Genomic DNA, 12988 nt, shown 5'->3' with positions numbered 1-12988 from the left:
CGGGTGTGGTGGCATATGCCTTTAATCCCAGCACTCTGGAGGCAGAGGCAGGCAGATTGATCTGAGTTCAAGGCCAGCCTGGTCCAAAAAGTGAGTCCAGGGCAGCCAAGATAACACAGAGAAAAACCCTGTCTCAAAAAAACCAAAACCAAAACAAAATGACCTAGATTCAGATCCCAGCTCCGGTAAGTCACATGTACCTGTGACCAGCACTGGAACATGGAGACAGGAGGGTCACCGAACTTGCTGGAAAACCTGAGCCTGGTACCTCAGAGGAGTAGGGCAGAGAGTGGTACAGGAGGACGTCTGACAGCCTCCCCTCCCCTGGCTCACATATGCTCTAGCACGTGCACACATATGTGCTTATACCACACACACACACACACACACACACACACACACACACACACACACACGGGTGGGGGGGGGAGGGAGGAGAGGGAGGGAGAGAGAGAGAGCTCTCTATGTACTGACGAGACCAGACTCGGAGAGGATATATAGGTCGCCGTCTCATAACTGTTTAATAGTACAGCTTTTACTAAGCACACTTCCTAACGTTTTGGTGTTTGTCTCACACCTCACTGCCTTCCCTGTGAGCTGTTTCTTTAAATTTTTATATTTGTTGTAACAAGGACCATCATGGCCTAGTTTTACAGGTAACTGAAAGACCAGTTGCTCTGAGAAGCACACATCACTTGGCTTCTCGTGTTTTCGCTTTCAGAATGGAATGAGAGCTGAGTTACATGAGGATGAGTGCCATTAAAGTTAAGTCACTTTGTAAGGTTAAAAGCCTTGTGAAATTGCAAAGGGTTATTTCCAGCACTTTTCAGAACCATTGTACAAAGCATGTCATACTAAAATAAGGTTGATTGCGGTATTTAGTTGATAACTTTTTCTTCTATTGACCACGTAGCAAGTATGATTGAGAATATTCTCTATTCAGGTTACCTTAGATCTAACCATGCCTATCAATAAGGAAAGAGTTGGTTTATTGCCTTTTAACTGTTGCTTATTTTTCATATGACATCATAAGGTTATGTTTAGAGTTTTGATATTTTGAATTTAATTTTAACTTTTACTAGCCATGCCATTTGTACAGGATTGCTAAGGTAATGCGTGTCTGAGGCTTTGTCAGCCCTTTCCGCATATAGAGTACGATTAGCAAAAGTAAATAGTAGGTCTGTACATATAGCCAGCCATTGGAGGCTAGGCTCACAACCAGACGACAGGAAAAGTAAGTCCTAAAAAAGAAAGAGATTACACCAACAACCCTTTGTATATGCTGTGTGTGTGTGTGTGTGTGTGTGTGTGTGTGTGTGTCGCACGCGCGCTGCATCAGTACAAGGATTACAAGTGTGTCTGCATTTTTATGTGGGTGCTGGGGATGGGGTTCAGCTTGCACAGCAAGCACTTTGCCAACTGAGCATCTCCCCAGCCTCCAGTTTTGTTCAACAGAAATTGAAATACTTTTAATGTTGGCATTATCTTAGTGAAATAAAATTGCAACTCTATTAATGGACTATGACCATTTAAAAATTATTATAATATAGTGACCTTTGCAACAAAGCAGTGGTTTCATCGCAAAAGGTTTCTGTGGGGCGGGAGAGAAGGCTTGGAAGTTAAGAGTGCACACTGCCCTTGCTGAGGACATCGCCCAGTTAGACGACAGTGAGAGGAGAGCCAGTGCTTTTGACCTCTGCAGCACCTGCGTTCAGGCACCTGTGCATGCACACACTTACAATAAAATAACAAAAATCAGTCTCTTAAGTTTTCTGTATGGTTGTATTGTAGCTGTGTATTAAGTATCACGGAACTCATGTTTTATAATGGTCAGATACAGCATCTACGATTGAAATAATATAGAATCATGGCATTTAAGGATTTTACCTTCCCTTTCTTGAGTATTTACGAACTCCATTACCTCATGTAGTTCTGCTGAGCTGGATGTGGATGTCATGTGCTGTGGGCTGCTGGCAGGGAAGGCCCACTCACCCCTCTGCACAGCGAGCTTACGTCAGCCTTGCTCCTAAGTTCTATCTGCTGCTTGCTGTTGCTCACGTGCTAGCTACAGTGATACCAGTTTATGGATACACATACATATTTTTGTTGTGTGTGTGCATGCGTGAAATGCTTACAGAACACATACTTGATAAAAACTGTTTATCATTGCTATGACCACACACCAGGCAGATAAGACTTTAAAGGCATCAACAGACTTAGTTTGGCTCATGATTTCAGAGACATCAGTTCACTGTGACAAAAGGGACATGGTGATAGTTGTCCCCAGACAGCACTGCTGTGAAGTGAAAACCTGGGAAGTACATTGAGGAAATTCTAGGGCTATCAGTAACCATGGGCTTTGAGCTGTGCAATAATTGGCAACTGGTGGCTTTTGTTTCATTATGTGTCTGTCCTTTCATGGGGCATCTCAGGGTTCCCTGTTACAGCTAATTTGTCTCAGGTGGTCCAGTTATTTACAATACTGAAATAAGTGGCAAAGCAGAGTGACTTGGTTTGCCAAGGATGACCCTGAGCTTCTGGTCAGGGTCTACCCCCAAGAACTAGATTTATAGCTTTGTCTTTTCTTTTTTCTTTCTTTTCTTTTCTTTTTTTTTTTTTTTTTCCTCCCAAGACAGGGTTTCTCTGTGTAGCCTTGGCTGTCCTGGAACTTTCTCTTGTAGACCAGGCTGACCTTGAACTCACAAAGATCTGCCTGCCTCTGCTTCCCAAGTGCAGGTATTAAAGGCGTGCGCCGCCACCACTTGGCTGGCACATGACTTTCTTAAACAAAAGACTTCAAATGGAGGCGCTGTTTCATAATGCGGGATTATACAAATATGGTTATAAATATGTGTGTATGTCCTGTGGAAAACTTACAAAGATTATAAGGATTACTTCAGTGCTAATTCTGATTGATACTTTATTAATGCAAGAAGTGTCTGTTACTCATTTATTCGTTCATTTATTAAGCATTTAATGATTCTCTCCTGTGTGCTAGGTACCATACTAAACTCTAGGGAATCAAAGATGCATCAGACTCAGTCTCTACCCCTGGGACTCCTGCTGCTTAGAGGAGTAGTAAACAAATCAGTACCCTCTGGGACAGTGGGTTTTCTGAAGCTTAAATGAGAAATAAATGTGAAAACATTTTCTTCTCTATAGCACAACGGGTCTCAACCTTCCTAATGCTGTGACCCCTTAAAGTAGTTCCTCATTTTGTGGTGACCCCCACCCATAAACTTATTTTGTTGCTCATTCAAACTACGCTGCTACCATTATGAATCATAATATAGATATCTGATAGGCAGGCAGTCCTCAGTGACCCCTGTGAAAAGGTTGTTCTACCACCAAAGGGGTCACGATGACCCCGGGTTGAGAGCCACTGCTGTAGCACACTATCTGAAATACAGTAACTATTATATTACCGAGTGAATCGATGTGAGGCCATAACATTATAATGTAAAGAAGAATTGGTTTTCCCTGCATGCACAGCTGTGTCTGGGTGAGCTTCATAAGGATACAACTTTTGAGCTAGACGTTGAGATATGTGAGTGGTTTATGTTAAGAACTATGCAGTGAGAGAACAAGAGCTTAAATGCATTGTTGAAATAAAATTTTCAGCCAGGGGTTACAGTGGATGTAAGCATGTTTTTGTTTTGATCCCAAGTGTGGGATGTGAAACAGACTTGTCCACTAGAAAGGGAACTAGCTCTTGCTGGGGGCATGATCTTTGCCAGTTGATAAAAATCCTGGTGTGGACCCTGAGAGGAGAAAAATAAAGCCCAAAAAACAGAAAGAAGAATAAGAAGGAAAAAGAAAGAAATAAATAAAAAGAAAGAAAGAAAGAAAACTATGCGGGTTGGACAAAAAGCTACATGGCTTAGAGCACTCGCTGCTCTTCCAGAGGACCATGTTCAGTTCCCAGCGCCAGAGATCTGATACGCACGCGCGCACATACACACACACATACACACACATGCACACGCACACACACACACACATTTTTACGATTTTAGAATAAAAGGAGATCCTACACTAAAGAGCAGCTAAGAAGCCTCAAAATGCCTTGCTCTAGAGCAAACCCCTTTAGGCTCATGCATTTGTAAGCTGCTTTCATTTAGAGTACTTCTTGTGAGCTTTATGGCGTGAAAAGTCAGTGAGACGGGTTCAGACAACCACGTGCTTGAACCTTGACCTTACCATAGTTTGGGTGGAAGAAAAAAATATTTCTGGGGAGCTGGAGAGATGGCTCAGAGCTTAAGAGCACTGTCTGTTCTTCCAAAGGTCCTGAGTTCAATTCCCAGCAACCACATGGTGGCTCACAACCATCTGTAATGTAGTCTGGTGCCCTCTTCTGGCCTGCAGGTGTACATGCAGACGGGGCATTGTATACATAATTAATAAATAAATCTTTAAAAAAATATTTCTGGTTAGCTCTTACTCAATATGTTAGATTGGGAAGTGCTTCCTTCCTGCTGTGTAGAGTGCTGTGGTTCGTCTGGTTTTCCGGGTTTGCAGTCCTGTTTGCTTACCTACTGGCTTTTGTTTGTTGGCCACAAGGTCTCATGTATGCCAAGTGGGCCTTGAACTCCTTATCCAGCTGAAGATGACCATAAACTTCTGACCCTCCTGCCTTCACTTCCCAAGGGTCAGGTTACAGAGAATACTACTGCACCGAGCTGACACACCCTACCAGCTGAGCTACGTTCCAGCTGTCCAGGCCTTCAAAAACACTCAGATGACAGAAACTAAACGGAAACTGAAGCATTCCATTTCTCTTACAGCTAATCACACCCATTGACTCTAAATTCTTTATTTTACCTACTATAATCTTTGATCAAAATACTTTGAAGTAAGCAAGGCATGGTGGCGTTCGCCTGTATTCCCAGCACTCAGGCGCCAGGGCAGGGGGATCTCCTGAGTTCTCGGCTAGCCTGGTCTGTGCAGTGAGTTCTAGGACAACTAACTGGCTTTTCTTGTGTGGGGGGTTTTTTTTGAGACAGGACTTCCCTGTATAGCTTTGGCTGTCCTGGACTCCTGGGCTTTGTAGACCAGGCTGGCCTTGAACTCACATTGATCTGCCTGTCTCGGCCTCCCAAGAGCTGAGATTAAAGGCGTGCATTACCATGCCCGGCTAAATTCTCAATTGTAGGGTGTAGGCAAAGTATTTTTGGCATTCTTATGGAACTCATCTTTACTGAGCTTTCTATCTCCTCAGTGTTGGGTTTTATAGAGCGAATAGTCATTCTTTTGTAAGGAAGTGGCTGGAGACGTGCAAATACTTATTTCTGTGCTACTCCGTGCCTTGCACCTGCCAATCACTTTCTGATGTCAAGATGCCCTTTCCCAAGCTCGGCTCCCTGTGCATCCTCCTGGAATGGCTGGGTCTTCTTACGTGGTGTGAGGCGTCGGCAGTGTGCACACTGAACATCCAAGGGGTATTCTTTGCACATTCTTGGATTCTAAAGTTCCAGGGGCTGAGATTTGTTTAGTTTTTCCTTTTAAAAGAAGGGACTCCGAGGCTTGAATACTACTACTTGAGGCATCAGAACTGTCTTGCCGCCTTGTCTCAACAAGTCGGTTGTCATTCTGACCTTTTGTGTGGATAATGGTGACAGCTCTGAGTTATCTGGACTGAGCTTTAACTTCTTGATGCTGTCACTAAAATTAGCCAGACTTTAATAATAATAAAGAAACACACACACGCACGCACGCACACACACACACCACACACACACACGCACGCACACACACACACAGGCACACACACACACACACACAGGCACACACGCACACACACATACACACACGCACACACACACAGGCACACACACGCGCGCACATAGGCACGCACACACACACACCACACACACACACAGGCACACACACATACACACACGCACACACACACATACACACACGCACACACACACAGGCACGCACGCACATATGCAGAAGATGTAAAGCTGACAAATAACAGCAAAATGTAAGTTACTTCACATGTGGCTAGATTAATTTCAGAGTTCAGGATTTTTCTCTGGATGCTGTAAAAAAACCTTAATTCATCTATATACAGAAATGGTTGTAAAGTTTATACACTTAGAAAAATAAGAAATGCTTTAAAATACATTTAATAATTACAAATTTTAAAATTTTCTTTTTCCAGCTCTGACCGTCTGATAGAAGAAACAATAAGGTAGGAATAGTTTTTGTTTTGCTTCTTTGCTGTCTGCACGCTGACTGATCAGCTCACGCCAACCCTGTTGGCTGCAGTGAAGGTCAAGTCCAGCTCCCTAAGATAAGCCTTTCACTAGATGGACGTGCATGTCTCCTGTGGCCTCCTTTATAAGGGACAGCTCAACTTCTCAGGGACAGCTCCATGAGGTAGACACTGATCACTACATACCCTCTCCAAAACAAAGCAGAAATTAAGGAATTTGCCTGTGGCCCTGTGACTATTAACTAATATTTGGGACTGGGATTACCAAGTTGGAGTCCTTGTCACTTTGGAGCCAGAGCATTTACACCTAATCACTGCTGAGACAGTGCGATGGCGTAGAGGGTTTGCCTGCCCCCGATCTCACCTCCACATCCACAGGGCCTACATGGTAGAAGGAGAGAGCCAACTCCTCACAGCCGTCCTCTGACCTCTGTACGCGCATTGTGACATGCAGAGGCTCACGCACACTCACACGCATGCACGGATGTGCACAGACGCACTCATACATACTAGGTAAATTAATTTTTTAAGTAGGTAATTATGTTTAGTTCATAACAGTGGTAAGAAATCTGAAGTTCCAGTAAGTATATCAATGATTTATTGTTTTTTAAAGCATTATATATTATATGAAACATTTTATCTCTTAAGTATTTGAAACTTGAAGTAATAGCCTTCATTTCACTGAGCTCAACTCCCGATGATGGGATGAGCTAGGAAAGTATGTCTAGATAGGCTTTATGTGGTACTGGAAATCATGCATATTCAACAAGGTAATAACTTAATGTAGCATCCATTCTCCAAGGAATACAAAGTGCTTTGTGGAAATTATTTTTTAATGCCTATCCACTTGTGAGTCCAAGTGCACATGAGACAATGATAGTTAGTGCCCCTTTACAACAAACAGAGGCCTATATGGTTGGCTCAGAGATTGTCCTTATTACAGGTTTGAAGCAAGGAAGTTCTCTGCTGCCAATTCAAGTGTTTCTCTTTTTCTCTTCTTGAAGCATTGCTATGGCAACAAAAGAAAATATGACTTCACAGAGAGGAATGCTCAAGTCAATTCACAGCAAAATGAACACTTTGGCCAGTATCCTTTTTGAAATCTGTTGGTGGAGTGAAGGGTTTGTTTTGTTTTGTTTTGTGTTTTATGGGGTGTGAAGCAGGTCACTAGCATTGGTAGCAGTAGCGTGCCCCTTAGCAGTTGCATCATGGGAGAACCTCCTTACTTCATGATAACTCATGTTTAGTGCCATTTCTAGAGGACAGCACACCAAAGATTTAATTACAGAGATTTAGATCTGTAAAATCATCCACAAAATTATAATTTTTTTATTTATTATTATGTATTACCATGCTCTGCTGCATATACACCTGCAGGCCAGAAGAGGGCATCAGATCACATTATAGATGGTTGTGAGCCACCATGTGGTTGCTGGGAATTGAACTCAGGACCTCTGGAAGAGTAGTCAGTGCTCTTAACTGCTGAGCCATCTCTCCAGCCTTACAAAAATATTTTTTAAAAGCTCTGGCTCCACGTTATCCCTCCCTGATTGTGTTGTGAACCACCCTCACACTGGTTTAATTTGCCACTTGGGAGGACAGGCCAGGTGCAGGAGCGTGGAAGGGAGCGGGCACACTGTACAGGGGTGCTGTGCCTGTTGGTAGGATGTGGGGACTGCACAAGCCAAGGTCAATGGAGTCTCTGTTTGTTAGTTGTGACCTCTACTTTTTAAATCTTTAGCTTCTCAACTTCAAATAGGACTGCCTCAGACAAGCTCAGGGTGGGGCTTCTTGCCAGATGACCATGAGGAAGGACTCATGATTTTCAGCCAGGTCCACAGTAATTTAAGGGCACTTTTATCCTGCTACCTGTTTGCCTAAGAAAAAGGGTGTCCCCAGTATTGCTTGGTGTTTCCAATCCTTTGCCAATTTTCTTATTAGTCTAGTGTAAAACCCCTCATCCCAAGTCACTCCTAGCTCGCCCGGTGGTGTGCAGTTTACACAGCACGGTTCTGTTCATATCTCATTCTTTCAGTCCCAAAAAAGGGAGAAAGTAGGAACTTCATCATTTTGCAGTTAAAGAACCAGGCTCTGAAAGTGGACTGGCCCAGACCCACCAGGAGTCTGTGTGGGGCAAGTGGAGATTCATGTTGTACATTCCCATGGTGTTTCTCTCTTTGTGTGCATGGCATGTTTCTATGGCACACATGTGGAGGCCAGAGGGCAACCTCAGCTGCCAGCCCTCATCCTCCACCTAATTTGTTTGTTCTTTTAGTTTTTGGTTGGTTGGTTGATTGGTTTTTGAGACAGGGTCTCTGTGTAGCCTTGGCTACCCTGGAACTCTGTAGACCAGGTTAGCCTTGAACTCATAGATACCTGCCTGCCTCTACCTCCCAAGTGCTGGGATTGAAGGCGTGCACCACTACCAGCTTTCCACCTAGTTGGAGACAGGGTTTCTATTGTCCCGTTGCTTACAACAGGCCAGCTGGCCATTCAGTTTCTAGGGACTCTCCTGTCCCTACCTCCCCTCTACCCACAGGAGCACCAGAGTTACAGATGCTTGCGCTGTGCATTGACACCCCATATGAGTCCTGAGGACTCAGTTCCTCACACTTCCATCCCCAGCACCCAGTGTATTTTCCGTGAAATCAGATCACACTACACCACACCCCTCCCTCCCCCTCCCACCCCTGTGATGTCTGTGTTGCCCAGTGTGAGTTTAAATCTCTAGGACTCACATAAAGGTCAATGCGTGGTGTGAGACACCTGCCGCACAGCCATGAGGACTGGGTTGAATTGTACCAGTGTGACCATCAGCAGGGCTCTGCCGTTCCCCAGTGTCTCCTCCCTCTCATCACAGGGCTTTTTTTCTCTGAGTGAGCCTGGCTCTCAGGCAGGATCTCTCCTCATGATGTCCGAGATGGCGGTGACACAGCTTGAAGGCCATAGGAAAAGGTATAAACTTTCTAACAGCTGTCACCAAATCCCCAGCCTAAACCAGTGCCCATTCCTAGCCTAGCTACTGGCCAAGGGAGGGACTGTTTGACTGAGTATAAATGCTTCTGTCTGCAGAGCCTGAGTTCAGCCTAACCCCCAAACTGGATTATTAGATCCCAGAGAGGCGTAGTCCCCAGAGATAACCTAAGCAAAAATGTGTCCACTAAAGTCAGGGTTTCCTGATGCCACAATTTTATTGTATTTTCTAATCTATGTGTGTGTGTGCACATGCACACGCACACACATTCATGCACACTCACGTGTAATAGTCAGAAGATAGTTTAATTGGAGTTAAGGTAAACTGCCTGGTGTGGGTTGTGGAAACAGAACTTAAGCCTTCTAACAGAGCAGCAGACACTCTTAACCTCTGAGCTGTGAGAGGCAAAGTATCAGCTCAGGACCCTAAGACCAAGTTCTCAAACCAAAGGACATGTATTTGCCCCAGAGGGACAGAGGGCAGGGAGGAAGAGACAGACAGGAGACAGAGGACAAGGGAGAGGGGCCAGGGATACTCGTCCTGAGGACGGACAAAGGATGCCTCTAGGTAGGAGACAGACATGACACATAGGGAAACGGCAGTTTATAAAGGTAGAAGGGAAAGCCTGTGTTCGCACAGGCATGTTAATTAGGGGAGCCGAAGGGGGCTTTGATTGCTGGACTTAAATACTTCAATAGCTGGACATTTGAGGTCAGCCTCAGGAGGAGGAAGTGGCCGGACAGGGGCTGACCTTGGTGGCTAGCTTCAGGCTTGTAGCCTAACAAGACAGAGGGAATAGTGGAGAAGGACAGGCCTGCCAGAGCTGTGCTCGAGTTGGCCAGGGTCCCTTCAGGCCGTTTATCTAGCCCCTGGTGCTAAAAGTTTATATCACCAAAGGCGTTGTTTATCCCTGCACTGGACAAGGAAAAGTGAAGAGTTTTCTCCGCAGAAGTTTTTACTTATAAAAGGTTTGTCCATTTGATACTTGTGTCCTGACCGTGTTTCTCTGTCAGTTGTCGGGTTTTTTTTTCCATTCAGAAATATGCTAATGCCAGTTCTGTGTATTCATGTATTCTAGACATTGAAGAAATTGTACAGCCCTGCTCATACAACATTACAGTCTGTGGTACATGAGCAAATATGTCCCTTGAAGAGTCATAGGGAGAATACACCGACGCTTGTTGAGGAGGGCATTGCACATTCATTGGTCTTTTGAACTTGATGTAATGTCTTATCAACAGAAATGCGGAACAGCGCAGCCGCTGTGGTCTACACAGGCAGAGTGTGTGTGAATGACTTGACATACTAACTAAAATATGAGTGGAATGTTATCAGAGTCCAAATTGGAATTGCCTAGTATCTGTCTGCCTGCCTGCCCCCCCCATGCTTTTTTGTTTTGTTTGTTTGTTTTGAGACAGCTTTTCTCTGTGTAGCCTTGTCTGACCTGGAGCTATAACTCTGTAGACCAGGCTGGCCTTGAACTCACAGAGATCCACCTGCCTCTGCTTCCGTCTCTCGTGTTTTCCAAATAGAGCAGCCTTTAGCCCATATTCCTGCTACAGTGTGCTTACCACTGCAAAGTAAACATAAAATTTAAATAATTCATTAGTGCCCCATTACTTGAGTCCTAAGATTCCTTCCTGAGGCACAGAGATTCAGGTTGTCTTCAGAACTCCTGCCTCTGAGTGGAGGGGCTACAGACAGGAAAGGGAAGGAGGAAGTGGGAGGGCCTGGCCACTCCTTGCCCTGCAAAGCCCACTCCTGGCAGCTGTCTTCTCTCCATTGTTCCTTCTCGTGCACTTTCCATGCCCCGGGTGCGTTGAGTTCACCCCAGTTTGGGAATTTCTGTTGCTCCTCTCTTCCCCACGCTTTCTCAGCACTTGCTGTTTGTGATTTCTGTGGCTTTTCATTAAAGAGGCTTCTCTCAAATACGACCTTAACCAAGGTTTCCCAAAGACCGCTTTCCCGCTGTCAACAGCCTGATACAAAGGATCAACCTTAGGAAGCGGCGGGACTCGCTCATCCTCGGAGGCGTCATTGGCATCTGTACCATCCTGCTGCTGCTGTATGCGTTCCACTGAACGCCCAGGACTCTGCCCACCACCTCCAGCCCTGACCCCAGGAAGGAGAGCGCCTGTCCCGGCCGTGAGCCTGCCAGCCAGATGATTCTAAACTGCCCGTGGCTCTGACCTGGTCGGACTGAGCAGAAGCCACGGTTTTCCTGTGCTATCTTTTCTAATACACAATACTCTGTTTTTAATTTTAAAAACAACAACAGAAGGTTTCAGCCGCTTGTGTCTCCCTAGGAGGTAAGCAGGCAGAAGCCGGGAGCCTGGGTCTCAGTGACCGGAAGCCTGATGACCAGTGGGCCTCCCAGCTGGACTGCTCACGGCACCAGGCTCTCTACATCCAAAGATGGCTCGCTTTCAGCCTCAAGACTGGATGTAAATAAAAATTATTCTTGTCCTTTCATTTAACACTTGTGATGAGAAATCAGCTGTCATATGCTGATACTCTGTAATCTGTGTCCCTAACTTTTGGCAGTCAAGAAAACTTCCATTTCCCACCAGTTCGGTAAGAAGTTGATAGGCCAGCTTCATGTTTGAGGTTGTCTGAAATGGAGAGCACTGGAGAACAGGTGTGACTTTTCTGTTTGAGTTGTGAGCCCTGGGTCAGCTGTGTGGCTGCAGGCACGGCAGAATGGCGGGCCTTGCAGACAGAGCTGGTCGTTGCTTTATTATTTCTTCCATTGGGTTAATATTTGCTTCTACATGATAAAAATTGCACTTCCACTCTGACAAATAGCCAGTGTCTGTCACTGCCCTTAGTGGTCCCTCATCACGTGGAGGTTAGTACTAGCAAGTGAGGGAGGGGACTGGTTCTCAGTGAGGTCCACTCAGGAGCCACATGAGAAGTTATTGAAGGTGGCCCTCCAGGTCATTCCGCTGGTCAGTGCTAAGCAGCTTGGGGCAGACAGTTCAGAACTGCAGCCTGATGGCCCAGGAACTCCGCCCATGCAGAGCTAGTCATCGCTCCTCTGCTAGGTTCCTCCCCACTCCAGGCCACGGTGCCACTGTCGTGGGCACCTATGACGTCTCCCTGCACAGCGACAGAATTGTAATGCTTTTCAAAGTGAGCCATTTCTCAGCATCTGTAAATTGATAACTTGTCTCACTAAACTAGCAGATACTTTAAGGACCTCCAGCATCTGTGCCCACCAAGAGAGAGAGAAGGCTCCTGGTCCCCACTGGAGTGTACTCTGGCACGTTGTCCATGGCAGTTAGAGGATATTACAGTGTAGCTCTTCACCATGCCATGGTGTGAGGGTGGTACCAGTGAGCTGGCTGGATAGTCTCAGTGCTCGGGGATAGACTGACACTCGGTCTGGGACTGACTGAGAGGTTTGTCAATCTGGTGTTAAGGTGTTAGTATGTTCTGGGTATGAAAGGTATTTGATATATTTTTCTTAATTATGGGGTTTATTTTTCTAAATATGGGTTAATCTGCTTCTTGACTGGGCATACCCTTAAAAGGAAATTAAATTTCCCCCTGTGGACCTTAAGAATCAGGGACTTCGGTTTGTTAGATTCTCTTGGGAGAACAGAACTTCTCTTCCCTGACACTTTATTACCTTTGATTTTTTTTCAAAGGCCTTGATTGGCGCTTGTGCCTCAGCCAGACTTTATGGGACTTTGGTTGTTAAATAGTGGGCATATATAAAATCTGAAGTATCATAAATAAAGTTATTTATTTAAATATACCACCAGTCTTTTCTACTGGTTTGACTACTTGTT

At 45.2% G+C, this 12988-nt stretch overlaps 1 protein-coding gene across 2 annotated transcripts in view; it reads left to right on the top strand.

Moving 5' to 3' along the window:
- The window catches only part of Gosr1 (golgi SNAP receptor complex member 1), a 28965-nt gene extending 17682 nt beyond the window's left edge, over window positions 1-11283 (top strand). Inside the window, exons 7-9 of one of the 2 annotated variants that reach the window (XM_051157996.1) lie at window positions 6167-6196; window positions 7225-7307; window positions 11151-11283. In XM_051157996.1, coding sequence (XP_051013953.1) covers window positions 6167-6196; window positions 7225-7307; window positions 11151-11275 — 238 coding nt within the window. In that variant the 3' untranslated portion in view covers window positions 11276-11283. The remainder of the gene's footprint in view (window positions 1-6166; window positions 6197-7224; window positions 7308-11150) is intronic. The other variant, XM_051157997.1, reaches the window with a different exon arrangement.
- Window positions 11284-12988: the final 1705 nt, after the last annotated feature.

The sequence above is a fragment of the Acomys russatus genome, chromosome 16, assembly GCF_903995435.1.
Source record: "Acomys russatus chromosome 16, mAcoRus1.1, whole genome shotgun sequence".
Taxonomy (NCBI): Eukaryota; Metazoa; Chordata; class Mammalia; order Rodentia; family Muridae; genus Acomys; species Acomys russatus.
Note: the sequence above shows the minus strand (reverse complement) of the source record. Positions and strands in the feature narration are given on the sequence as shown.